Source organism: Gavia stellata, chromosome 2 (assembly GCF_030936135.1).
Source record: "Gavia stellata isolate bGavSte3 chromosome 2, bGavSte3.hap2, whole genome shotgun sequence".
Lineage (NCBI taxonomy): Eukaryota > Metazoa > Chordata > Aves > Gaviiformes > Gaviidae > Gavia > Gavia stellata.
In genome coordinates, this window is record NC_082595.1 from 23,779,156 (window position 1) to 23,807,070 (window position 27,915).

Here is a 27,915-nt window from a genome sequence, read left to right on the forward strand (position 1 = left end):
AGAACATTTGTTCTCACAGCCTCTTTATTATTGCCATGTTACCCTTTCTTCTGTCCATAGTCTTTCAACCCATTATTTCAGCTCATCTCCAGATTACTACCTTTCACCCCAGACTGAATTTTACAGAATACTACAGTAAGCAAGTGAAAAATTAACAGCAATAGAAAAAAGCTGTTTGTCGACCAAGGTTGGGGGGGAGGGGGACAGGGCTAAGCCCCAGCAGCCAAATCCTATTTGTGCTTCATCTGTAGCTTGTACTGGCACCCACTACATTCGCCAATTCAGCTAAATCAAACAATACCCAAGACTAAATACTTACACCATCAAATTCTATTAAAAATTCTGTTTTTAGACGCCTACTAGCATCATGTTCACCTTCTCGTCTTTCACACAAAAGGCTATCAACTTCATCTAAAAAGCAAAGAAATACATCTTAATTAAGCATACAACATTGAAGTCTTCATATTTGCCTAAGCTCTTGTGCTAATATAGGGGTCCAACAAGAAAGATCAGATCTTTACTCCTTAGGAAACAGGCAGATCTTAGTAAAGTTTAAAAGCTTGTATAACGTGTTATCCTTTGAATATGTAACATCAACCACAGATGAGAGAAAAAATCCTGCTGATAATAAACTGCAACTCAGGACAAGCAAAACCCATTTTCATGTTTGAAGTTTAATACATAAATGGTCATACTCTGTAAAGGTAGTACAGCATTTTTATTTTTGAGGGCATTTCTTCCCACTATTAACACCAATTAAATAACATAGCAGTAATCTAACAACCTCTGTATGGAACTACTGATTAGCCAAGCAGGTCATATCTGAGACACTTGCTCTACACTGCAGAACTACCCAATGAAGTTTACCCAATGACTCCAATTTAATAAGTCAAAATATTTAAGAAAATACACAAAAGTCAACAACATTTAAGGTCTTACCAATAAAAATTATAGAAGGCTGAAGTTCTCTGGCTACTGCAAATAGAGCACGCACCAGTTTCTCCCCTTCACCCACCTAAAACAACAACAAACTGTTTTTGGAGGGGGCTTAGAAAGTGTTTATTACAAGAGAGCTCAAATAAGGACATACAGAAAATCTTGCCGATAACCAACCACGCTCAGTCCATTCATACACAGATTATCACTAGTTCATTATTACATATGACAGTATTGTTTATGTCTTAAAAGAAAGATTACAACTTCACTTATGATCACAGTTGAGTTGTCAAGAGATTTTGGTGCCTACATTATTGAAGTGCAAGGGAGATGGGACCCACTTCATTTACTTTTTAAAGAATAAACCCACAACCACTCATCCAAATGTAGTGATTCTGTGATCTATATGACAGCCAGGGTCATCCTGAACTGCAAAAGCCTTTGACATTGAGTTATCACAAACACAAAACCAGATTTTTTTATTTCACTAGTCACTTTTTTACAACTTTATGTTCACTATAGGCTAACAGTTCAGCAAGGACTCATCAGAAGTCTCTGGACTTCTTAAGCCCCAATTACAGCATGTGTGTTTTCAGATCAATATCATTTACAGCTGCTACTTACGTATTTTGAAGTTAGGCTTGCTGCACTTATATTGAAGAAAGTAGCATTTGATTCTGCAGCAACTGCTTTGGCCTAGGAGAGGGGAAAAAAGTTCTTTTTAAAACATCACATTGAAGATACCTCTCTGCTTCTGTAGCTAGCATTCATGTACTGATTGATGATTTTGAAAACCCCTATTCCTTCAAAGGGAACACCTTATACAGAAAACTTCTGTACAGGCCACTTACAAATAGGACCGGATAAGTGGTTGAACAACTAGAGACATTTCCAGACTCCCTTAGACTTCTCTAATCATATCATCTCCATAGCCAACTACAACTTGCTTGCTGAAGAATACAAGTCTCCAGCTCCTTTCAATGTATCCTGAGTAGACATCTGAAACAGTTTTAACTAATTTAGGGTGGTAACATAGGGTAGCAGTTGCACCAAATCACATTAAAAATTATGTTGTTTTTTTCCTCCATATCCTATCTATACAAAAACTGTTTTCAGAGGAAAGCTAGGAAAAAGAATTAGTTCAGCCAGAATGCTCACACAGAGTACCCTCTTCTTTAACAGTTTCATCATATTCAAGAAATGATGATTCCCTGGTTATACAGTTTAATTTTAGTGATTAGTAATTATGTTCCTGTATGTAAAACATAACAGTAAGGCAAAGTGAGCTGCTCAGCATTCACACTCCTGCACTTCAGAGCTGATCCAGCTTCAGTATCAAAGGGTGTGTGCAACTGCAGCCATGCCATGTGATGCAGGACTATGTGGCTGGCTCAGCTGCACGAGGACATGCAACGCTCCCTGATGCACAGCCATTTCCCTCCAGTTCCCTGAACCCAGCACACCAGGCTGAGAAAACAAGCAGCAGCCAGATAGTTCCACAGCACTTATGCTCCTTGCATAACAGCGTGGAAGTCAGACAAACCCTTTCCTTGCTACTGTGCTCCTTCCCCATTTCCAAAATGCACTTCTAGTGTATTTTAGTGGAGAGCAGACCATTTGTGATTAATCACTGCTGTATACAATTAACCATGTTACCTTTAATCTCTTTGAAAATGAAACTTGGACTTGCTAGTTTAAGTTTTACAATATTACTTGTGATATTGAAGAGAATTAAATAGAGAACAGTTTAGCAACTCCCTCCGCCACAAAATCCATAGTTAAGAACAATTTAGCATTTTTGTATTAAATTATATCCAGGAAGAATATACAGTTTATTACTACAACACCCAAACTGAAAGCCACCCCTCATGGTTACATTTTAAGCCCACTAATTCATGCATGAAGTAATTTTCTCACCAACATTGTCTTCCCATTTCCTGGTGGGCCGAACAGCAATAATCCACGTGCAGGAGCTCTAAGTCCTGTAAATAACTGAGAAGTACATCATCGTAAGTTACCTTCAAAGACTCAAAGAAAATGTTGATCTACCTCCACAAGAAAATGGTTTAAGATTGAGGAATGGCTCACTGGCTAGCAGTGGTACCAATAGCAGCAGTGCTACAACAGTACAGGTTTTTAAGAGAACTACATTCCATTAGTAACTTGACCTAATGCATGTCACTATTGTTTCCCACACAACAGTTAAGTTACATTATGATCGTTCTCTGCATAGACACACTGTGAAAGCAGTATAAAAGGCAGTAACGCTTTCCTCCAGGCAGACCAGCCTAACAAGTTTAAAGCATTAATTCCATTTAAAAAGGGCAGAATGTAGGTGGGTAGTAGGAAAGTTAAAGCAATGTTCCTACTAACTCCATGTGGAAGAACCCCTTCATCTTTCTCTTTTTTTTTTTTAATTAAACAAAACTTGAGAAGACAAGCTTTGACCGAAACTATTTAAAACATTATTCAACAACCACCTACTCTCTCTAAATGCTACTGATAATAATCTCCTCTCTCTCCCTTTGCATTGGATTAATCTTTCCTACACTATAAAATTGCACCCATCATATGCAGCATCACAGCAAGCAAATCTACAAATTCTCATAAAGTACATCTCTTTTTGTTATTCCTGTAGCCTGTTTTCCCCAGCACTGTCTTTACCACTTTCCTCAAGAGTTTAAAGAGTGCCTTTTTTTGGTTTCACACTCACGCCTCCATTCCAGCTTCCAATAATTCCAACAAACAACCAAAAGGGATAGTAGGGAGTCTCTTATATATACACACACCACGTCTAAACACCACTGTTGGCAGGCACTCCTTTCCACAGTATCCATAGTACCTATGTTACAAACTTATTGCAGCGTTTTAACCTGGATAATTACATTCCTTGAGTGTTTCTGCTTTCCATGCTGCACACCACTATGTGCATCTCTTGCCTGACTTCTGTTTGGAATCATTCTTTGGGAGTTCCACCATTTTCAGATAGTCCAGACCAAATCTACAACTCTCCCTCACCTTGATCATCACCTACACAGTTCAGCTGCAACTTCCTTTTAGCACTGAGACACACTAAGCTTTTAAAGTTTTTGTTAACAGGCTAATCATACTAAACATGGTCTGAACGAATTGCTACCATTTTATTAGCACCTTACTGCTAAAATGGTTGCAGGCAGTGTTTTCTGTTTATTCACCTCAACTCTTGCTCTCCTACAAAAATACCATTAATTGGCTTGTTTAAATATGAATTTGAGTTCAAAACTCATTAGGGTTAAAACTGAAGTAGTATTTAATTTACTGAATATTACCCTATAGTTGCCACAGCTACCATGTTAATTTACAAGAAATAAAACCAACCTCTTTTCTTCCAAGGGACATTTAAAAATTCACAGGATTCTCTGTCCTTGTTATATCTCAACCTACACCAAGGTCAGGCCCATTGCTAGATACAGCAATACAAAGACAACCTTATTGAAAATATCACCTGTTATTGGAAAAGAGTCATAACTATTTCAAGTCTCACATCTCAAAGTCCTTCCCACTCAGCTCATTGTATTAGTGCTACTGAACAACAAACTTGACATACTAAAGCACTGTAATAACAGAGACAGTACAATGACATTTTCCTTCTGCATAAGAACACCAGAGCATGCAAATTTGATGACAAAGCTTTGTTCTCCTCAGGGCTAGTATTCCTATGATGCTATGCCAGGTTTAGGGTTTCTTCCCCGTGACACTTCAAAACCAGAAACTGCATTAAAGGACAGAGGAAGACCACAGAGCAACTCCGGTCACCCATCAATGTGACAAGAGACTCACAAGCAAACACAAAGAGCAATTTTGCTTGAATAATCAGCACTGTAGTAAATCATTGCATGCAACTTCTGCAAGAATCCAGCAACTTTTAGCAAGTCCAGCTTTAGAAAATGACCAATTTAATTTTTTTAAAAAGTGGCTCAGAAAATTCCAGTAGTATATAGCCCAGACCTGAATCTAAGCAGTCACAGTACTTGAGGTACCACCTATGATAAATAAAATAAAAGCCTAAATGACCAATTTCCAGCCAAGTAAAGAGGAAATCTGCCCTCAAATGTCACACAACTCAGTGTACTTGCTTGCTCACTACTACTACTTCTTTGCACCCTCTCCTGCTGTGCATAGACTATTCAGCATGTCTAACCAACATCCACACAGAGAATATGACCACAATACCAATTTAACATTTTTCAAATCAGATAGTGTCATGACTTAATTTACCTATACAAACTTCATTTGTTTCACTCTTCCAGTTATGGGCTTTGTCCTTTACATGTCTATATAGGGCTGGACACACAGCTATAGCTATCTGGAACAGACAGCCTCATTAATTTTCAGGATTTTTGGGGGGGTTTTTTGTTTTGGTTTTTTAGGGGTTTGTGGTTTTCTGGGGGTTTTTTTTGGTTTTGTTTTGGGGGCCTTTTCTAAGCTACTGCCTCAGTCACTTTCTCCAACATTGGCTAACCAGAAGACGAGGAACTTCATGGTAGTATTTTAACACAAATTCTTCATTCTCCTTTTCCAAGACAGCTATCACCACACAGCTATCGATAGCAATCATAATCAGTAAAGACAGGATTCAAGAATCACCACTTCATGTGTGAAGCACAATACATTTCTTTGGTTCTGTGACAGGGTGATAACAAAACCCAGTTGCTTACCTCAGGTCTAAGAGAAGGAAGGATAACAATTTCTTGCAAAGCTTGTTTAGCCAGTTCCTGCCCTGCGATATCATCAAATTTGACAGCTGGCCCACTAACAGAGAAATGGAATACTAATTAGTCTAACAATGAGATACTCTTTTTCAGCTGCAGCTGACTAATTTAATGCATTTGACTATTTATACAGAACCCTTTTGAGGAAATCTATAACTTATACTGCTAAGCATTTAAAAAGATAAGCATTTCTGATTTGACTTTTCATCCTTTTGCCAAAGTAACAACAAAACAAAAAAAACCCAAAACAAACAAAAAGCACTAATTTTCATTCAAAGTGGACCAAGACCGTACTGAACAAAAACCTGGTTTCTGCATTGAAAAGCCTACTTTTCTTCAGACTTACCTATCAACAATTTCATTCAGGATAAGATTAGCAAGATTACTGTCCACATTTCTAAATATCTTCAAGTCCTTCTTTTTTCGAGGAGCAGTGGTAGGAGTAGAAGGCTTATTTGTTCTGCTATTTTTAGGAGCAGCCTGGAGGGATGAGGGGAACAAAAAAAAACCCCAACTTGGTACTTTTAAAGCATACTATGAACAAAATTACTTTTACACTTCATATGCTCCAGTAAAACCTGATACTTTAACACAAACCAGATATTCTGATGCTGTATTTTGCTACAAATCATACTATCATATTCAGTCACAGGTAGAACATATTAGGCTCCAGTGGAGGGTTTTTTTGGTTTGACTTTGGTTTGGGGATTTTTTTTTTTTTTTTTAAGATCATTCATTATATTTAACTACAGTATTTTCCACCAGCATAGTCTAGAAGCAGAGCATCACAAACTGCTTCAGATTCTCAATACCTATAGGCAAGAATTTCTACTGCTGTCATACTTCGCTAACAGGCCACTTAAAAGCTTTTTTATTATAGCAGCAATAATGCTTAGCTACATTTATGTTCTGTCCATTCTGCTCTTTATTCTACTTTACTGTGAGAGTTGCAGGGGGAAGATAAAGATGGAAGGGAAAGAGATGAGTCAAAAGAAATGCAGCATTATTGTGTCTTATTAGTATAGGACTTACTTTTGTATTTCAGTCACAATCTAATCATAATTTGCTTTACAATGTGATTGCAATACAACCTGTGCATGCATGCTTTGGAAGAGAAGGAACATGTGGGGGGAAAAATCTGGAGTTCTGAAGTAACAGGGGTTTTTTCCTCCATCTTTTACATACTGGGAGTAGCATTTCTTTTTCTCCTAGGTAAGCTTCCCTCAGTTTCCCATGCAATTTTCAAAAAAGTATTATCATTTATTACTGCAATCATAATTAAAATCCATTTGCCCAATGCCTCCCGATTTCTAAAATCCACTCTGCAGCCTAGCTCAAGAGGCTTGCCCAAAAAATTTAGGGGTTTAGGGTTTTTTCCCCAAAAACTTTCTGCTACTACCACACTGCAATAAAAGCAGTAAATCCAAAGTTTGTTCTGGAATTTACACTGACTTTCCAAGTGTATACTGCTATATTTATCCTTACCATACCTTATGAGTTGAAGCTGCAGGATTAGGTCCTGGTCTAGACACAGAAGAAGTTGATATCCCACTGTAGCTAGGTGTTCTATGGTGACCTGAGAGGCCTGTGGATCCACTTTTTGCAACAGTTTTTGAACGAGGAAGGGAATTACTCGTGTGTGTTAAGGGATCCTTCTTTTTTGGAACTGCTCCACTTTCTATAAAGAAAACCAATGCCATGAGAACATTTTCAGCAGTCATACTTTTACCATCAATTCTAACTTGAAGATAGTATTGTTGACATACATAATACAGTATTACAGCAGAATAATACAAGGCTTTAAAGAGGTTTAGTACTTTTAAGGGGATATTAACTGTAGCTTTCTCCTAAAGTTAAGTTTTTAATTTTTAGGAGCTCTCAAAACCAACACTAGTTAGCCATCTTAGAAAAGCTGGAGATTGCTAAATCCTGTAACAAGGGAAGAACACCATCTATTCCTTAAGACAGAAGAAGACAGAACACCAGCCAGAAGATTTTCCTCCCCAAGAACTCCTAAAAATAATCATTATAATAATCCCCAAATTTCAAGCCATTAGATTCAGAGCATACATTCCTTAAGTGATGTTAGCAAGCTAGTTACTTTGAATGCTAGCTAACACTATCTAGCACCTTCCACACAGAAGCTTCACCAAGGCACTTTAATTTGGGAAAACCAAAACAGTTATACCTGCAAGCTTTTTCTTACAACTTTGTTTCACTTCAGGAATCTCAAGGTGTCTAAGTAAATTCTGAATGGACATCTCTGAAGCAGCTTACCTTCCTACGTTTAAAATTAAGTCTTAAAATACTATACCACTGAATTCAAACACCACCACAGATTCCGTTCACACTTACTCTAACTCACCTCCATGACAGAGCAGGAAGATCTCAAATTAGGGGACAGATAAAACTTAACATCTTGGCCACAGGTGGTTAAACTACAGAAGACCATTTTGGTCCAGAGTAAGTGAAATAGCACTTGATTTCTACATTCTCTGTATGGGATACACAATAAAATAAGGTTCCTTGGCACAGAAACGGCAAGTGTAAAACATCAATACAGAGACTAAGAGGTAAGAACGTGCTACAGCAAGCATGCAGGTTGGTCAGGCTGGTTAATGATTAGAGCACAGCATCAGATGCGGGGGGGGTTGTGGTGGGAATACAGTACTGGGAGCTGTCTAGTACAGTACTGTTGTCTGTGATGGAAACTGTAAATACTGCCTTATTTTGTATCCTTTTAAAAGAATTAAGGAGCCTTTTGATTAGATAAGAGAAATATGGCGTCAGAGGTAAAGAAGCTCAAGACAGTGAAGAAACTCGCAGCTGAAATCTAACATTTTAGAAATCTGCAACTCAGTTTGACTCATTAGTCTTAAGCAATAGGCCAAGAAACTGATTTTTTTGGTAGTTAATGACTCTATGAAGAATTTTTAATTTACAGTATTGCAGTTCAGTGAAAAATACTTTAAGTAGAAAGCCTCACAATTTTGAATGTTGTGCTTAAAGAATTCAGATAAGAACACTTCAGTGAAACAGTGTCATGGAAGGATCAATTAATTACTACCGTGTTCTCAACCTCTTTAGACACAAAAGTCTTGCATGCTACCAGGAGCAAATCTTTACACAGCCTGCAGTTATCCATGTGTTGAGCTACTTGGCTAAGAAGCTTCTAAAGCCTTTCTTCAGTCACAAATTTTAAGTTTAAGTTTAAGAGTTACAGAAACTCTGCACGAGCCATCATAAACAATGCAGATGTATCAACATGCAAAAAACAAGGGAACTTGAAGAATATAATTAACTACATTTAACTGTAAGATATTTCTATTAAAAAAACAAAACCGAAAAACAACAACAAAAAAAACCCCAAACTAAAACAAAACTGGCCACTGATTAAATCACATACAGATCCAGAGCTTAGTCATTCCTGCACAGGAATTTCTAAGTTAAAAACTCTTCAAAATTAGGCATACTTAGTAACTTTCAAGTTCAAAAAGCAGTATATGAATCTATTAAAAAACCTAGCTACTCAACACTTTGACTGGTCCAACTTAATCAAAAGGTGGCACATAGTTTGGTTGTTTGTTGTTTTTTTTCCTTCAGCCTCATTTGCACAGCTGGCTTGAAGTCAACATGAGAAGGCTTCAAAAAGCTCAAGCAGTTTTTCTCCACCTCCTTCACCCTAACATGGTGCTCAATCATCACATTTTCCCAGAACTACTCCCATCTATTGAGAACAATGCACACACACTGCAATTTTGAGTATCATAAAATTACACAGGTAAGGAGTATTTCAGGAAGCTGGAAATATGGGGGCAGGGAAGGGAAAAGAGGTTTACATACAAATTATGATTTACTCTAGCTGTACTTCCAGGAATCAAGACCACTAAGTTTACATATGTTCTATGGTCAGTCCTGATGAGTAGCACAGAAAGAAGCACTGATGAACTAGTCTTGAACACAGTTGTTCACTGTCAACTCCAGAGGGAAACTTAGTTTTATATACAAGTTTTCATTGAAGAGGCAAATAAAAATGTGATCAAATTTTTCAGAATTACAGTTTATCTAAAATCTACCTATTTCTGAAGGATAAAGAGCACATGTATGTCTCTTGTCAGACTGACAGCCCCTATTATTTCATTATGTAAAATACGTACTTTGCTGTAACAAATGCAAAATGCCGAAACACATTTCTTACCCATTTGTATTTGTCATCTGCTGAAAGATGGAAAATATGCTGCAAGTGACCTTAAAACCTTTGTAGTATCTCCAGCAGCCTTTTGCCAAATGTTTCACTGTTCTCTATAAAACAGTAAGGAAGTGCCCAAAATATGTTCTAATCACAAAGACAGAACCATGGTGTTTTTTCAGCTGTATTTGAAACACTGAACAATTTGATTGTCTACTTCATCTATACTTCTAGGATAGTAATAGGGGCTTGATCATTTTGATTTTACTCTCTAATTCTTGACTGGACAGAATAATTTACTTCAAAGCTCCAAGCTAATGCCACTAGATCATACAAAAATAATAACTATCTGGTCCTGAAAGCATCCCTGCAATTTTAATCCGTCATCCAAATATATACACAGCAAACAAATTATGAACAAGCAAGGAGCAAAATTTTGTCTGAGGTTTTCTATTGGTGAAATTGTGATAAGCTGCAGACACAGGTGCCCAATTTCAGACTCCCTTACAGAAATAAATGTTAAAATGCATTTATTATGTTTAACTGTTTTTAAAGGTAAAGTGAAGTAAGGATATGTTTGAACAACTTTAAGAGAAGCTTGATTATACTACACACCTGGAAACAGAAACAATCTGGGAAACATGCAGCTCTAGCTTATTTATTTAATAAAGATAACAGCGTGCTTTGTATTTCTAAAAAGCAAACCAATTATATTTTCTTTTGTACATCTAAACCAGATTAAGGCACATCTTAATAAACAAGTTTCTGCTGTTTCATAACTTCTTAAGCAACCAAAAAAAGAAGTTTAAACTAAAATTAGCAGCAGCAGTTCCAGTATTGCAGAACAGTTTCCAGCCTTTAGTTGTGAAACCTTAAAAATCAGAGAACATTCCTCAGAAATTCCTTATGTATACCTATGGATAACTGATATAAAGTGATTAAGAGAAGTTATTATATGTGGTCTGTGGACCCCAGGCTGGAAAAAAAATTCACCAGTCTAGAATTGTCTGTAACTTTATGTATGTAGTTTTATTAAAAAAACAAACCAAAACAAAAAACTGCTTAGCTATACATTTTCTGCATATATTGCATAGCAAAATGCACGCAGCAATTGCAAGACTGATAGTTATTCAGGATCAGCATTCACAATAGCCCCCAAAATAGTAATTCCTTCAAAAATTATATTCACATTTTTCAAGTAGGTACATTCAAGTAATAAAAACTACCTAATTGAAAACTTCAGCAACTAACAAGGACCTGTTCCATGTTTCGAATGGTAGGTAGCACAGCTACACAGATCAGGGACACAGTTTGTTCTCCTTTCTGAATTGACAGAGCCTTGTCAGTCAAAGATCTACTGTTGCCAAATTATGGTGTTAAAAATGATCTTATTGCTACTTGTTCTACTTAGGAGATGCCTTAAAAAACTTAGTAACAAGAGCAGAATTTTTGCAACTTGAAAAACATTGCCAATATATGCCTAATATTAAAGGCATGCCACAGCAAATCCATCCAAGTGAAAACTGAGATAAAATACTAGCTACCTGCACAGTGCTAATGTTGTGGTAAGAAAGAGAAATTTAATGCTTTCTCTGATCGTGCATCATGCTGAGATTTACACGTTAAATGTAAAATGGTACACTGGAATTACTGTAATACTATCCGTATTGTATGCTCAGTAAATAAGTTCATAAAACTCAAACACTGCCTTTGGCAAGACTGGCATCATCTCCTTCCCAAGCTAGTTCAAAAACAAAAAACAACAACCCACAATGCAAAGGAAAACACGCATGTCTGAGAAAAAAAAAATACAGCTACATTGTTTTACATCCAATTTAAGACTGCTATGAGAACAAGAGTGATTGATATTAAACCATAAATATGTATTTCAAAATAAAGTTTTGGGTCAAGGCTACTTGTTATTACTCTTAAGACAAGTTACTGCGTAGCCTTCTGCAACTGAAGGGCAGGTGAGTAATGCTGTCTTCTAAAACCTCATCATAAAATCTATCACAAATTTTCAAGAAAAATCTCTAGCTATTCAGGTAAGTTAGGGATCTATGAATGAGGAAGACAGGGATAGGTAGCCATTTCTGCTAGAATCAAGTAAATTGGTCTGAAAGGCTGACACATAGTATCTTGAAAGAAGGAAGAATCTCAGATCAGTAACATTTTGGAAATACAAAAATGTGCAGTATAGCTGTGAGAATAGAATATCAGACAATTAAGAAGCAAAAATATCTTTAAAGACTTTGACCTTTAAAGGCAAATGAAAGAAAGCAAAGCACTTTTTGACCAAAGAACAAACAAAAAGGCACTTTCTTAGTGTTAAAACTATGAATGACCATGTTTCGCACTTCATAAAATCCTAGACTTTTAAAAAGACCAGCCTGATTAGGCAACAGCACAGGTAATATTTTATGTACATAGAAAAAGGAAGCTTATGCCAGAGCCCTGTGGCTCAGTACCTCTACTTTCTCAGTAACAGCAGTCCTCTTACCTCAAGTAGCCTGCAAGCTGATTTTGTACAGTTTTCTAAGAATTTGTCATCTACTTTGTGTTTTTAAATGACTGCAGTTGTCCATGTGAAAATACCATCTTTATTCCAACATGTATAAAGGAAGAACTTTTAAGAAAGAAGTGTAGCACCGACATGTTCTTACAAACAAGACTCCCTCCCCCCACACCCCCAAAGCAGAGACAGAGTGTGAGAAAGAGCGAGCATGCAAGCATAGGCACCAGCCAATTAAGAAATTCAGACATCAATTAATAGGCTGACTTCCCTGGTACTATCAGGGACCCTACAGCTGCAGGAGAAGTTCAGTACATTGGGTAAACCTCTAACTTCCAGAAGTCATGAATCTAAAGTTTACCTTCGACAATGTAAATTAATCTAAAGTTTACCTTCAGCAATGTAAATGCAAACGGAAATGGAACAAGCCTCTTGAAGTCTTGTTCAAAGTAATCAGTAGATGCCTGGTACCTAACTCTTTTTTTATGACCTGCTCTTTAGTCCTCCTGTCTCTTCTCAGATCCCACTGAGCCTGGTAAATGAAAGCCCACATTCCTTTTCAGAAAGTCAGAAGGCACTTTCTCAGAAAAAAGCATCCCCAGAAGACCACCGCCCTTTGCAGCTCTTTCGCTACCCTTTCCTCCACAGTTCTGCAGAAGTGGTTCAGTCATCCATCTTCTGTAAATCACCAGGAATATGACTGCAAATGGGTAAATTGACCAACACCGATTTCCACAAGTTTACCAACAGTGACCACCTTCTGCTACAGGAATTTCTGTAAATAAAAACACCTACCACAGAACCGGCAAAATGTTTCTTCATTTCCAGTAGATGCCAATGGATATTCTATACTTTGTTACCAACAGATTTAAGTAACTAAATGAACAGTTTTAAGAGTTAAAGTTCAGTCTAACCTTCTCCTGCAGCATCCAATTCTGAGATATGTTGAGAAAAAGGTACAAAAACATATAAAGAGTTTAAAGAAAAAGCTGTTCCTATCGAATCAGATGGAGCATGTTATCAACTTTTGTGTGTATATGTACATATTTGTTCATTCAATCTCTAGCCAACCAGGTAAAAAGTCAAGAGTGTAATGGATCATTTAAGGTAAAGAGTTCTCAAGCTCAATCTACATAGGAACTTATACTGAAGAGACATTTTACCTACATCTTTTTGACAAATGCAGTTAAAAATACCACACATACAGTAATCTAAAGGTGCCTAATATGACATAGTTCCACTACTTTAACTTCTCATACATTAGAAAAAATAAAACCAAACAGTAAGATGACTTCAGACTAGAAATGGAGCTAAACAAAAAAAAAAACCCAAACAAAAACCCAAAAGCATGTGGTTTACACCAAGTTTCAAGTTTAGTTACCTGAAAAACTGAATTGTGCTCTTGACTCAGTAGACAAGCTTTATGAATTCCATTGCATGTTAGCTCTCTGTTTTATTCAACCTCATTATTGTCTACCGGACAAACTATCAGCTGAGATCACAGTTGGGACAGCAGCTTACTACTGACTTAAAACATTCCCCTAAGACAAAATTCACAAACCTCACAGTAACTACTCTTTGTGTATGGACAAACAAGTTTACTTCTGGTATTTTAGTATCCCTAGTGCGGTCTTCTGGGAAAGGATAAAAACAACCTTCTTTGACAAAAAGCAAGAGCTGGGTTTTTTCCCCCCCTTGTTTTAATCTGGTATCACTTTCTCAGAGTAAAAAACCCTGAAATTTAAAACAGCTTAATGCAAATGCACATTCACTCTCACAGTATCATAAAGGAAGAACTGCTTATGTAGGCACAATATATAACCTACATATCCTACATTGACTTTGACACTAAACCAGGTTTAAATTAATTCCTTTAAGAATATAACATGAGAAATATTTTCTAAAACGTTGTCTTAGTAAATAGTTTTGGATTCTAGGACAGTCATTGTAAGAGAGAACTGAATACTACAAAATAAAACAGTGTTGTCAAAGCCATAGAAAGGATGAAATGTATTTTATAGAAAGCCTTTAAAAACAGAAATATAAAACAATTTTTTTAAAAGTTGGTGGGGCCATAACATAGTATTGCATACTTTTCCCTGTAATACACCAGAAACTGAGAGACATCCCCTCAATAGGCGCTGGTAAAACCAAACCCACCTGACTGGAGATGTCCATTGCGGCATGCCAGGTTAGTACTGTCATTATAGACCTCCATTTGCGGCTTGGAAATTTGCAAAACTGCCTGCAGCTTCTCTACATAGTAGACAGAGCGGGAGGGAGGAAAAAGGACAAAATAAACAAAAAATAAAAATGAACCAAGAAAATTTATGTATGTTGAACACACAAATGTCAAGTTTGGCTTTGTTATACTTAATACAGGGTTTCAAAGATAAAAGGAGTATTTCTATCTATTCTACATGTTTAGCAAATTTGTAAGAAAATTCTGTCAGTATGAGCATGACTGAAAACAGCTTTAAAACTAGCCATTTAGGGCCAAGTTAATTACCACAATCTTTCCAGTCTAGTGATTATAGTTACTTCCCAAAAGCAATGGTCAGGATTCATTCAACTTCATTTACTAAAGTATTTGTGTTGATAACCCATTTCTGAAAGTCCTCCCCAAGGTGTTACTTTTGACCAACTGCAAGGAGTCATCACTTTCCTGCATATTAAATGTTTCACTCAAGTAGTAATAGCCAATCAACACTTTACAGAAACCTCAACTGTTCAAGCAAAACACCATATATACATCACGATGATGTCTTTCTAGATCTCTATTTAGAAATATAATTGCCTTGAAATTAAGTCAATAAAATTGTCATGCAAGCTGCGTTCTTTAAGAGGATTAACTTCAGAAACATCCGAATACAAGTTTTATAAAGTTAAAGATTAAGGAGAAAGAAATTAACTCTAAGAAGTCATGATAAACTAGCCAAAGCATATTTCAAAAAGGTGTAAGGCTGCAAATGACACAAAACAATAATTAAGTCTTAGGACTATTTGTTCTCCACAGCTCACCTGCCATTCCTGCTTTTTCCACTGCAGTTAAACCTCTACGCCTTACTTTTGGGGCACTTTACAGCCTCTCTCACCTTTATTTCACATACACACCCCTTTTTTGTATAAACAAAACACAGTTTGTAAGGATGCAAGGCATACATTGTCACACTCTCGCTCCCCCCCTTTTTTTTGGTCTCCCCCAAGCGATAACAGTACCAAGAAGCTGCAGGAAAACAGATGGCCAAGTAGAGGAGCAATGTCCTCTGGCAACATGAAAGCATATACTGCAAAAGAAGCTGAAGTCTACTGAAAATGTGCACAGCAAAGATCATAAATACCCTGACTGGAGGAAGAACTGCCATTCAGAGCTTGCAGATCGTACAACCAACAAGCATAAACACTTCCTTGCTTCTGCTTCTTTGTCTATTGCAGATATTTTTCCAGTCTTTCTGCTTCATTCCTCTCTTAGTCTGCCTGCTCCTGACCAGTCACTGCTTAGCTTCCCTGAAAAGTACCTTTACACCCAATAGTTTAAGTGATGGTTTAATAATAATATCCAGACTGAACAAGATGCGGTTTAGAGTGAAAACTTAGCAGCCATAGGCAAATATGAAAAGCTAATGTCTAAGATTAGTATGTGCACCCAGGGTTTACTTTGCTTTAAATTGAAAGCATTGAAGAGTCAGATACAGTAAACCAAAAAAATGTTAGTCACACAAGAACAGCCTACAAACAACCACAAGCTTTGTAACTTGCAAGAAGTTACCCTAAGAAACCTCCCTCTAAAGAAGTCCAAGAAAAGTCCTTTTAGTATGACTGACCACAAACACAGTGTACTATTTTAGCGGGCGTAGCACTACTGAAGGAGAGAGCAAAATGGTCTACTCCCTGCCCAGTGAATGCAATCTGAATGGGAAGTACATAGAGAAGCTTAGGAAACAAAATTAGCATTAATAGACTTGGTAAGATATTGGAAAATCAGTTACATTTTGGAGAACATTTCTGAACTTTACAAAAAATCTTTCTAGTGACTGACCATAATCAAATAAATTGGCTTGGGCAAGAATTCAGGAAATGCTATTTGCTTCAACACTACAGTTTGAGACTGGGGTTTTACCACAATTATCAATGGCTTGGCAAGTTCCACATATTCAGGAACTCCAAAATTGCAACAAAAAAACATAATCCAACTGTTGTCCAGTTTCAATTCACACACTGTCTTCCCATCACATTACATATTAACATATAATTTTAATATTGCATATAAAATTACATAAAGCAAATATATCACTTTTCTTGAGACAGTGTAGCTGTAGAGCCCTCTGGAGTAATGAAAATAGAGCTATTAAATATTACTCCAGGGAATTAACAAGACACCCTATCACCTTCCATTTAAATGCTTTCTCCCTATGTCTCCAGACATTGGGAAAAAAACGTTTCTGTAAATCTCATTCATTATTTCTCCTTGATGATACAACGTTGACATAAATCTACCAAATAAACACCACTGCAGCCATTGTCTTAGGCAACACTAGACCTTGAGTTCAAAGTAACTGATTTTTAATAAAAACCCCATTACCCTATAACACAAGCATGAAGCAAAACCACCATCACCTCCAAGACTGTGGAAGAATCTGAAAAGGTGTCCATTGAAGCCCATATCTCTACATGGGCAGAATTATTACCAAAGAGAATACTGATGAAAGATACGTGAATTATGTGCCATGTGCATCCTTCAACCAAAATACTGAAGCTACACATAGTACATAGAAAGCAACTTGTGCTGATAGAAATCTGTCCCCCTACAGAAAGTCTCTCTGAAATGGAAGAACATAGGTTGGTGCAACACATGTATAGCGTCAGAATTTACTAGTGTTGCACTGGACACGGTGGTTATCTATCTTTAGGAACAGCAAACTGCTGAGTGTTATGTATCCTCCTGCGATTCTAAATATAGCAAATATAATGATTCTAATATGGGTGATCAGTCATCCAGGAGAGATCAGGTCTATGAAGACCATCAGAGCAAAATTTATCCATTCATCTAAATAATGGCACAGCTACCACACCCTAAACTGTGTCAAAAACAGGGGCCGCCACCAATTCAAATGGTAGAACTTGAAAGTCCCCTGACAGCTAGCACAACTCTATATTGTCACTGGACTGCCGAAGTGATCGAGTCACCTTGAGGTGCTCTGAAACATACCTGGAGTAACTTCAGCTTTCAGGCTGTGTCATAGTACAGCTTTAAACAAAACATGATACAGTAATTCAGACTCAAGATGAAAACAGGATGTAAAAATAGTAAAGCCATCATCCAAGGTAAGTATCTACATCCTCTTGGTCTAACATTAAAAGGCATCAGTGGTGTGATGACACATGGTCATAACACATGAGTGTGATCAGACATCACATTCCCATCAGTGGTGTCAGGCAGCTTAATGTTGATGATCCAACACACTTCAAAAAAAAAAATATCAAAGCACTGAGAACTTTTAAAGAGACAGTTATAATCCATACGATTTAATTTTCACCTTCTATGTATTACCAATGTAACTTGCTTGACTGAATGGCATTTCAGCTAGGCAGTCTGCAATGGTATCTCTGTCTAGCAAGCATGATGAAATATTTGATATCATTGTCTACTTAAAGTCTGTTTTATCCTGCCAGCTAATGCAATAAAGGACTTGCCTATTCTCCCTTAAGAAATAGAGAAATTCCACAGGGCTAGAGGAAAACACTTACTCTTTGATCTTAAGAGTTGGATTCATAGGAAAAATCACTTTATTGAACCTTAAGAGCTTCAAGAGCCTCAGGTTTAGTTCAACTACAAAAGCATCTCTACACCACTTATAGAAACAGATATTTGGAAGTTTTTAAGTAACAAGCTAAAAGCTATGTTTAGAATTGCACATGCAATTCAACTCTAGATTATCTTAAATTTCCACAAAACCCATGTAAAATGACATACAAAGTAATGAAAACAGATGCTGTCAATACTTGAAAATTAGTTAGATGGTATAACAAATATTACTCAAATAGATCCATAATGATCAAGCTTGCAGGGATTTAAATCCATTGGAATATCTCTCCAAACAACATATTTTTTTTCCTAAAGGGCAGATGACTTCACTTGCTCCCTTCTATCCAAATTTTGCTCAGGTACATTGTTTGAGGCAGATCCTTAGTGCAAACTGAACAAGAACCTAAGTAGAACAAAGTACTAAACTTCTGATAATTTCAAAGTTAAAATGAAATAAAATTGTATTTGATATCAACTTATGCAATAAACACTATTCTATCTGTTTGCCTTTCAATCTGCACTCTGAATGAAGAATACAAATAGCATGGGATCACCCATTCTGGTATTCAAGATGAATGTACCAGCCTGACTTCAACTTTAGGTTTTTTGCAACGTTTACCCTTTTTATCTTTTAAATCAGACCACAGCAAGCAAGCCACTTATCAACACTGCAAGTGCTACTACAATAACACAAGCAAGGATGAAGCACTACCAACAAAATACAGACATTGCTACTCCAGGGTTCAAAGAACAGCAAATGTTTTAAAGAAATTAATTAGGATGTCAGCAACAAGCCATACCTTATCAAAGATTGTTGGCATGTAATCACTTTCACTCTTTTGTTCCCTAGTTTATATTACCTCTAGGAGTCAGCCTTTAATTCCAATGAGTAGAAAATATCTTCTCTGCATATGCTAAGGTTCTACCGACAAACACCCATAATAAAGCACAGAAGCCAGGAAGCCTCTTTCACCCCATGTTCCCTTCGCTTTTTTTTCAAAAAGAACTAAGGATACCAGGAACTCAAGGGAAACAAAAGGGATTCACTTTCTTGTGGTTGTCAAAACTTCCCTGTCAATCACCAGTGAGGACCACAGAATCACAAAGTGTAAGAGGAGAAAAGAACATGTGTTTTCCTGTCTGCTCTATATGCTCCTAGGAGGGGGAGTTAGTAGAACTCAAAACAACACAGTGCAAGATCAAAGCTGCAGATACGAAAGTTAAACTCAAGTACATTTGTTAGTTCTCCCGTAAAAAGGAATTTAAAAAAAATAATCTTTATTTTCATTTTACTGCCTGAACTGAAAGCATTTCTGAAGTTCTCAATTTAAAGGATGCACTACACAAAGCTGTGGGTTTGTTGCTTGATGGAGGGGATCTTTATCTGTTTATCATGCACAGTAAGATGCTATTTCCAGTTCTGCCTGTTTTACTCTGTCCACTAAGAGCTTATATAGAACACTTAACTTTGATGAAGCTAAAACTATACAACACTATGCTTCCAAAAAGAACTGATCTTACCTGCCTGTCTTAAAATAGAACACTACTAGATAAAAATTAAGAGAATTAGGATTTCACAACCTTATAGTCTACATACTGCTAAAGAATTATTATTACAATACATACCAATGATCAGGAAAATTGTTACATAAGCGACAGCAGAATTAACAGAATATGAAGCAGTTACACTTAGAGAAGGCACACTTAGCACTCATTATCAGCAATGTATCATAAGTTTTACTACAGTTCTAACACAGAAATCCTAAACTAATTCCAACAAGAGTTAGTCAAGACTTCCTCAGTTTATGAGTCAAGCATGCTATAGTAAAAAGTAGTCTCAGTTACTTTTACACCTATTTCTTAAGGCATAGCAAAGTGGGTCATGAGATTCCAATTTCAAAATCCACCAACAGCATTGAACAAATATTACTTACTCTCAACTAAAAACCAAACTTAAGAGACCCTACACAGATAATGAATCCTTCACTTTAAAAACCAAAGTAATATTTTAGAAGAATGCATTATATTAAGTTGTGCAAATAATGACAAACTTTCCAACGTCATGAATTGGAACTGGTACCTAAAAGCTGCAAGCGATCCTTGGCCATTGCCAAATTTGTCATCATTTTAGATTGCAGACGTCGAGCCCGTTCACACTGATCACCTTACAAAGAAAAATGAATGTTAAAACACAATTCGGCAAATTAACTTTTTAAAGTACTAAAATACTGACACCCACCCTTCCCTCCTCTTCCTCCCACCCCTTATTTACCCCCTCCACTAAGGAACATTGTTGCAAAACTAATGAAAAAATCCTAAAGCTTTCTATTTAATGAAGAATTTAAAGTTAGTTGACAGTATCTGCTTTACAATATTGCTCGTAGAGCAGTGGGAACCCAAGCATTGCTTTGCATATTCTCTAACATCTCAAGCTGACCTAACATATGTTCTTTGTCACTGCATTTTCTAAACCGAAGTCAAATAAAGATTTTTTTAAAAGCTTGAAAAGTGACTGAGAGGCAAGTACAACTTGAAATAACTAACTTTGGCAAAATTAAGAGATTTAAATTCAGTTGACTGTGTCCCTTTGCATTTCAAAACACACAGAATTACAGACATTAATATCACCACTTCCTAAAAAATAATGTCTGCTCAAGCTCTTTTTTTTTTTCCCCAACCTGCAATTTAGATGGGTTGTATCAAATGCTACTGGTGTTGCTGTGTAAGTAACATGTCACTATATACTGTTCACAAACATTTCTAAACATAGCTGAGGAACAAAACAGCAGTCTGCAAAAGGAGTTACAGGTTTGCGGTTTTTTTGGGGGGGTCGGGTTATTATTATTATATTATTTTAAGGACAGAAATTCTTAGTAAGTCCTTCACTACAACTATTTCTCTATGGTAAATACCTGATTCTACACTACAGCTTAAAATGTTTCCATATACACAGATGGCTTTCCTCCTTTGTTGGAAATGTTCACCCATTTTGGCGTAAGCTATTCAGAAACACAATGCTAGACCATTCCAAATTGGGGTGTTTCTTTTTTAATTATACTGAAGGGAATATAAAATTCTGCATAAGTGAGAACATGAAATGTCAACTTCGGCAAATCAAATCAGAACTCAGTATTTTGGCATTCCCATTATATAATAAATCCAGTGGTTTACTTTAGAATTTTCATGGGTTTTTATGATTTTGGATAGTCTGAAAATATTTGGAGCAAGATCTGCATGTGTTACAGACCAGAACATTAAGGTAGAACAGCGAAATGGACCAGTGCTTACCTACAGCAAAAAAAGGAATAAGAAACACACCTATGAATCAATTCATACAGCAGGCCATTCCTAGGACCTACCATATTTAGCCATATTGATTCCTCACTTTGAAGAAGCCATAAACCAAAATCTTTTCCACAAAACTCAAAACTGGCTTACCTTGACCAATTACTAAGACAGCTATTCCTTTTTCCAGTTCTTCAATTCCTTTCTTATACCATTCAACAGCTTGTTCCTTTTGTCCTGCTTAAAAAGGAAGTGAACCCATTATTTTCTGTAATTAATTAAAGCTTAGGAATGGTTCTATATAATGCTGCATAAAACAAGTAACAGGAAGGAAGAGATATTTGAACAAAATTCTATGATTTAAAGAAACACTTAAAGGGACACTGTCAACTTTGTATCTACCTCGTTTCAGATAACCTTTTCTATTAAAAACAGGTACTACACCAGCCTCAAATCACTTTTGCCTGTTTTAGGAATACTTCTCCATCTGCCTTAAAGAGATCAGTGCCCTAAAAAAAAAAACAAAACACCCACAAAACCCAAAAGATAAAAAAGCTAGCCTACACATACTCATTCACAACAGAAATGGTGAAATTAACAGTTTTTCTTTCTGGAACATTAAATCGAGACATGCCTCCTAATCTTCCAGCGATAGCCAATACCAAAGCAACAGTAGAAGCACAGAAACCCAAGAAGAAAAGCAACAAGTCAAAGATACTGCACAAGTGAGACAAGAGACACTTTTCTTCTGGTTAACTTTTGTACAGAGCAGATCATTTGTCATGGGGGTATTTCTTTGTTCATCCTACCATGAAACTGCTGAATTGCAGGTGTATGTCAACTTTCACATGAAGTACAATATATGTAGAATTACAGTACACCTCTGTACCAACAACGTCGTAAATGGATATTACAGCAAATACAAACATGAATGTGCCTATGCCTAACCTGTACTATCTGACACCATGACAGCAAATAACCCATTAAAAAAATACAAGTATCTACTTTATATTGCTCCCCTTCTACAAATAGTCTGCATTAAAAAGATTTTCTTGCCTGCATATGGAAACATACTTTTGCAAGTTAGCTATGTCACACTAAGCATGCCTTTCCACACAGGAATACAGCACATTAGGTATTACAATTTAAACCTGATTAGCATTAGCAAGCTGCTAGTGCTAGAAAAAAGCAAAACCACCTAGAATGAAACCTTCAGATATCATCACCCTAGTTTCAGAAGAGATAACGTTTCACAAAACTATTCCTAAGTGCCAGTTACCAGTGATGGCGTTGCTTCTGCACTCAAATCTTTTGATAACTTCAGTCCCAAACCTATTTTCTAGCAAATTTTAGTGCCAGTAAAAATATTTCAATACACTACTAGAATCCTGTTAGTGTTTTTTCTTGCTCCTCTCCAGATGCAAATTCTTTTAGTAACATTTAGCAAGTTACCCTGTGCGGGTAATTCCACACTTTGCTCTTACCGACACAAACCACAGGAGCAGCACATTCCTACAGTCATGTACATCACACACCTTGGGAATCATTTTATTATTGACCTTTCTCCACCAGTCTCATATATCCTGACTGTTAAGGACAAAGCTAGATCAATTAAATCATCGAAACTCAGTGATTTCGATCCTCACTGTAGCCTTTTTTCCTTTGAGCTTCTCCCCATCATCTACAGAAATAGTTTCAACTGCAGTGTAAATGTAATGCTGATTATGGCTATGAGAAATCAAATTTGAGGTGATTCCAGCCACCTCTGCTATTGCCTGAATTGCTTTATTCAGAAGAACAGCTAAGAACATGACAAGGTCATCATTAAAATCTCACTTCCATCTTTTAACTGGAGAAGTTTTAAAAGCACTATACCAAACTGAGCTGTTTGCAAAGGTAGTGCTCTGAATCCACATAGAATGGTTTACTAGTTCTCAGTGATTAAGACATTAAAAGCACAATTAAAAAAATCACATTCCTTAGAAGTCACTGATTTGCTGTACTGGGTCTGGCTGGGACAGAGTTAATTTTCTTCACAGCAGCACCTATGATGTTGTGTTTTGGATTCGTGACTAAAACAGTGTTGATAACACACCTATGTTTTGGCTATCGCTGAACAGCTTGCACAGCCTCAAGGTTTTCTTTTTCCCACTCCAGATCCCCAGCGAGTAGGCTGATGGTGCACAAGAAGTTGGGAGGGGACACCAGCAGGATGACTGACCTAAGTTGGCCAAAGGGATATTCCATATAATATAATATCATGCTCAGTGATAACAACTTGGGTAGAGGAAGAACAGGGTGGGGACTGTCTTCCAAGGCAGCCATTGCTCAGAAACTGTTTGGTCATTGGTAAGCAGTTGCCTTTGCATCACTTGTCTTCCCCCCACTTCTTTCCTTCACTTACTATATTTTCCTTCACTTATAACATGTCTTTATGCTGAACCATAAGTTTTCTCACTTTTTGGTCTTCCTATTCTCTCCCCTGTCCCCCTGAGGGGAGTAAACAAACAGTGCTGTGGGTGCTTAGCTGCTGACTGGGATCAACCCACCACAAGTGCCTTCTCAGTCCCAGGAAAAGACGTTGAGCTTGATTTTGAAAATACCAAACCAAGAATATTAATTTCCCCAATAATTCAGAAGCATAATAATTACCAGAAGTGCTATCATAATTACTGAAGTGCGCATTGCTTCCAGAACAGCAAAAAAGCCACATAATTAACAGGTTATTAGACAATCCAAAAATCCCAACCATTTCACATACTACGCCTAACAAATTGTTTTCTGTTGGAAGTTATAAAAAAAACTTGTTTACATAGCAAATAAATTCAGAGGTATGCATGTATTCTAGTAAAAACAGATAAGCAAGTAACAAAGCTATGCATTAAAGCAAAGTGAGTTCTTTCTCAGTGAAATTAATACTGCATTTGCAGGGTTGTAACAGCTTTGCAACTGCTTGTGTTAGCAGCAAAGATTTTTTTCTTACTAAATGTACGACCTGTGCAGCTAATTCATATATGACAACTCTAAAAATATCTATAAAGCAAGTCCATGATTAAAATTGGTATTTGAAGGCTTACCTTTGAAACCTCCAACAGCTGTAAGCCACAACAGTGGAACAGGCACCTGATAATTTACTTAGCTACTTTTCACAGAGCAATCATCAACAACACTGAAGTTTTAAGCTTCCTCACCTTCTTTCATGCTTTGCTCCTATGACCCTCAGTACTCTTGTACTGTACATTTGTTCTGAACTAACCCTGCTACACATGGTGGGTTTTTTTCTCCCGGAGTTTACCACTGCGACTCCCAAATTGTCAATGCAAAGCAAGACCCATCCCTCTCTTTTATGGTGCTCTTAGCATGTAGCTTCTATTGAAGGCCTATTCCAATATTTTCAACCTCCTCCTCTAGGATAGCAGTTTCACTAAAGCTCAACTGAAAGGGCATAATAAGGCGTTCTGATGTTTCCAGAGAATTTTAAAACCCAGCCCTGCATGCCCCTAAGGACTACCTTTTGGATGCTGACAGAGTGTGCTGCTGCATTTAGACTAAATGGCTAAATCAAATGCACTAGCAATTGCTTCTTTTTTTTTATCCTCTAGACACAAAAAGTAATTCCTCGCTCCTGTGTTTTATTTAATCCTCCTTAAGACCTGCTAGTCACAGTGGTAAGTTGTTTTGGTTTTTTTTTAAGAGTAAGCATGCCAAACAGTTTAAGAAAAGCATTTTTAAAAAGCAACTGCCAAAATACGAATAAGTGTATCTTTCCTTAAAAGCCCAACGACTCCAAATGGGCAGTTTGGGGGCCAAGTTTCCTGAAGACTCACTTCAGCACTTCCATCATTTGTCAGGCAGTACATTAAAGGATGCACCCCTATTATTGTCCCTGGTGCTTTTGTTGTCGGGGTGGCCTGGTTAAACGGAGAGCTAGTTACAGTCACACCCCCCGATTTTTAATCGCCTCACCCAGACCTACGCACCAAAAACTTTAATTTAAAGTTATTACAGCGAATTGCAGAGACTTGCTTTGCGTGGGAAGTAAGTCGGAGCCGCAGCTTTTTTATCCAACCCGCGCCTGCGGCCAGGGCCGGGCCGGGCCGGGCCCGGCTGGCGGCGGCGGGGGAGCGAAGCCCCGTAACCGCATGCAGACACCGGCGCGCAGGTCACCCTCCCGCACAGATCCTGCGCAACCCCTATTTCTGGCATAAGCGGATTTTGGTTTGGTGGTTTTTTTTTTTAAACTCAAAGCGGCAGCCCCGGTCCGCCGGCGCGCGGCCGAGAGGCCCTGCCGGCCCTCCCGACGCCGGCCTGCCCAGCCTCCCCCCGCAGCCCGGGGCGGCCGCCGGCGCTCCCCTACCTCGCTCGTCCTCGTCGATGCGCAGCGCCATGGAGATGCACTCGAAGGCCCGCTTGTGACAAGCCCGCACCGTCTCGGGCGCCCCGCCGGGCTCGGGCGCGTCGCCGGCCCCGGCCCTGCTGCCCTTGGCGGCCATAAGGGCGCCGCGGGAGAGGCGCTCGCAGAGCCAGGCGAAGAGCAGCCCGAGCTGGAAGGCGACGAAGCGGAGCAGGGCGAAGGCGGCGAAGAGCGGGTACGAGAAGTAGTACAGGTTCCGCTTGTGGGGGGACGCCGCTGCCGCCGCCCCCGCCGGCGGCACGGGGGGGGCCGGCCCGGGCGGCGAGGAGGGTGAGGCCCCGGCGGCCGGGGGCGCGGAGCTGGAGCCGGCTGAGCCCTTCTTTTTCCCTCTGCCGCCCGGAGAATTCATTCACCGCCGTCGCCATAACCCGCTGCCACGGACTGACAACAACCGGCCATGGCGGCGGCGGCGGCGACGCCCCTTTCGCGCGGCCCCAGGGGGAGGAGTGCGCAGCGGCCCTCGCCGAATGCGGGGCGGCGCCGCTGCCGCCCCCAGCGCCGCTATTGTCGGCGCGCCGCAGCGACAGCGACAATGGGAGGCGGGGATGGCGCCGCGGGGCGCCTACAGCTCCCGGCGTGCCCCGGGGCGGCGGCGGCAGCGCCGCGTTTCGCGCGGCCCGAGGGGCGCACGCTGGGAAGCGTAGTCCCGGGGCGGTGCGCGGCGGCCCCACCGCCCGGCCGCTGGGGCCCGCGGCCTGGTCTCCGGCGGGGACCCCGGCAGGAGGGAGGGCGCCGCGGGCGGCCAGCGGGGAGCTCCGCGTCCTGTCAGCGCTGTGCCCGGAAAGCATCAGCCTGCTCCGGCCCTGACCGAGACCGTTAGAACCCGGTGAGACACACCGAGTGGCAAGACGATGAATAATTTAACAAAAAGAATTATTCTGACTGGAGTTGTGAACCGCCCTGCGGGCAAAACGCAGTGCAGGTACCTCGCATCGTTCCCGGCGTGCAGTCATTTCTAGAGGCAGATGAGGAGGGCTCAGGGGACTTTCCTCTTTTCCAAAGCCTCTCACTCAGAGATGTGTAACAGCCAGTGATTTATTGTGGCCTCCCTCCCGCCACTGTAGAATTGCCCCCAAGAGAATATTCTCTAGTGCTTTCTCTGCTCCACATTCCTGTAATTGAAGTGACAGACTGTCTCCTCACATGGAGGAAACTAACATAATCGAATATACATTATAGATAACATCATTTTGGAAAAAAGTCTTAACCCTTTTTCCAGCCTCATTACAAATATGAACACCCAGTTGTCCCAGCCACTGTTCTCAGTTATTTGCCCAACTAAAATATTTATTTAAGTCTTCCCTGATGAAACAGATCTTCCAGCTCCCTACTCCTGTGCTTATTTCAAACCTTAAAATGCTTTGGTACACTTGATCCACCAAACAAGGGGAGGCATCCACACATCACCATTCCCACATTCCGATCCTGGTTTTGCTACTGCTGTATTCAACGCTATAGCAACCCCCTTCCTCTGTGCTTCAATCTTCCCCCCCTTTTATTTTTGGTTGTTTTGTTTGTTTGTTTGTTTGGCTTTCTCACACACTCACTGTTCTACCAATAAAATACCGAGAGCTATTGTTGTAACATTATGACAGATCATCTCTCTCCTACACCCCAGAACTGCATACAGTAGCCTAGACTGTCCCAAAAGTACAGAAAGAGACTATGAATTAAGTCAGTGCACCAGCCAGCTTCCCCAGTTCCCCCAGCAAGAAATTGGGGGTAGTGGGGTGTGTTAATTGAAAGGATATGCCAAAGTGAAATCACTACTGTCACCGATGTTTTATTGTCTTTTCCTAAATTACTATAAAACTGCAAGTTTTTTTTCTTGTTTACATATGCCACATATAGTTAGTTCTAGTACAGAAAGTTCCCCCTGATAATGTGTATTGTTTTTCTTAAATTACTGAGGAGAGTGTTTTTCTTTTAACAGCAGAACTGAGTATTAGTTTTCTCACTGTATAAAATACAGAATTTTACTAACATACAAAATAATATACAAACATATAACATGAAATAGCT

The 27,915-nt window shown here is 38.8% G+C and overlaps 1 protein-coding gene across 4 annotated transcripts in view; it reads right to left on the reverse strand.

The window, feature by feature from the left end:
- SPAST (spastin) overlaps positions 1–26,242 on the reverse strand; it is a 36,020-nt gene extending 9,778 nt beyond the window's left edge. Inside the window, exons 1-11 of one of the 4 annotated variants that reach the window (XM_059832630.1) lie at positions 25,837–26,242; positions 21,633–21,716; positions 20,275–20,358; positions 14,549–14,644; positions 7,178–7,365; positions 6,034–6,167; positions 5,634–5,727; positions 2,854–2,928; positions 1,561–1,632; positions 940–1,015; positions 320–411 (exon numbers count right to left, since the gene is read on the reverse strand). In XM_059832630.1, the coding sequence (XP_059688613.1) occupies positions 320–411; positions 940–1,015; positions 1,561–1,632; positions 2,854–2,928; positions 5,634–5,727; positions 6,034–6,167; positions 7,178–7,365; positions 14,549–14,644; positions 20,275–20,358; positions 21,633–21,716; positions 25,837–26,242 (1,401 nt within the window). Of the gene's footprint in view, positions 1–319; positions 412–939; positions 1,016–1,560; positions 1,633–2,853; positions 2,929–5,633; positions 5,728–6,033; positions 6,168–7,177; positions 7,366–14,548; positions 14,645–20,274; positions 20,359–21,632; positions 21,720–25,836 lie in introns of all 4 variants that reach the window. The other 3 variants (XM_059832622.1, XM_059832645.1, XM_059832637.1) reach the window with 3 other exon arrangements.
- Positions 26,243–27,915: the final 1,673 nt, after the last annotated feature.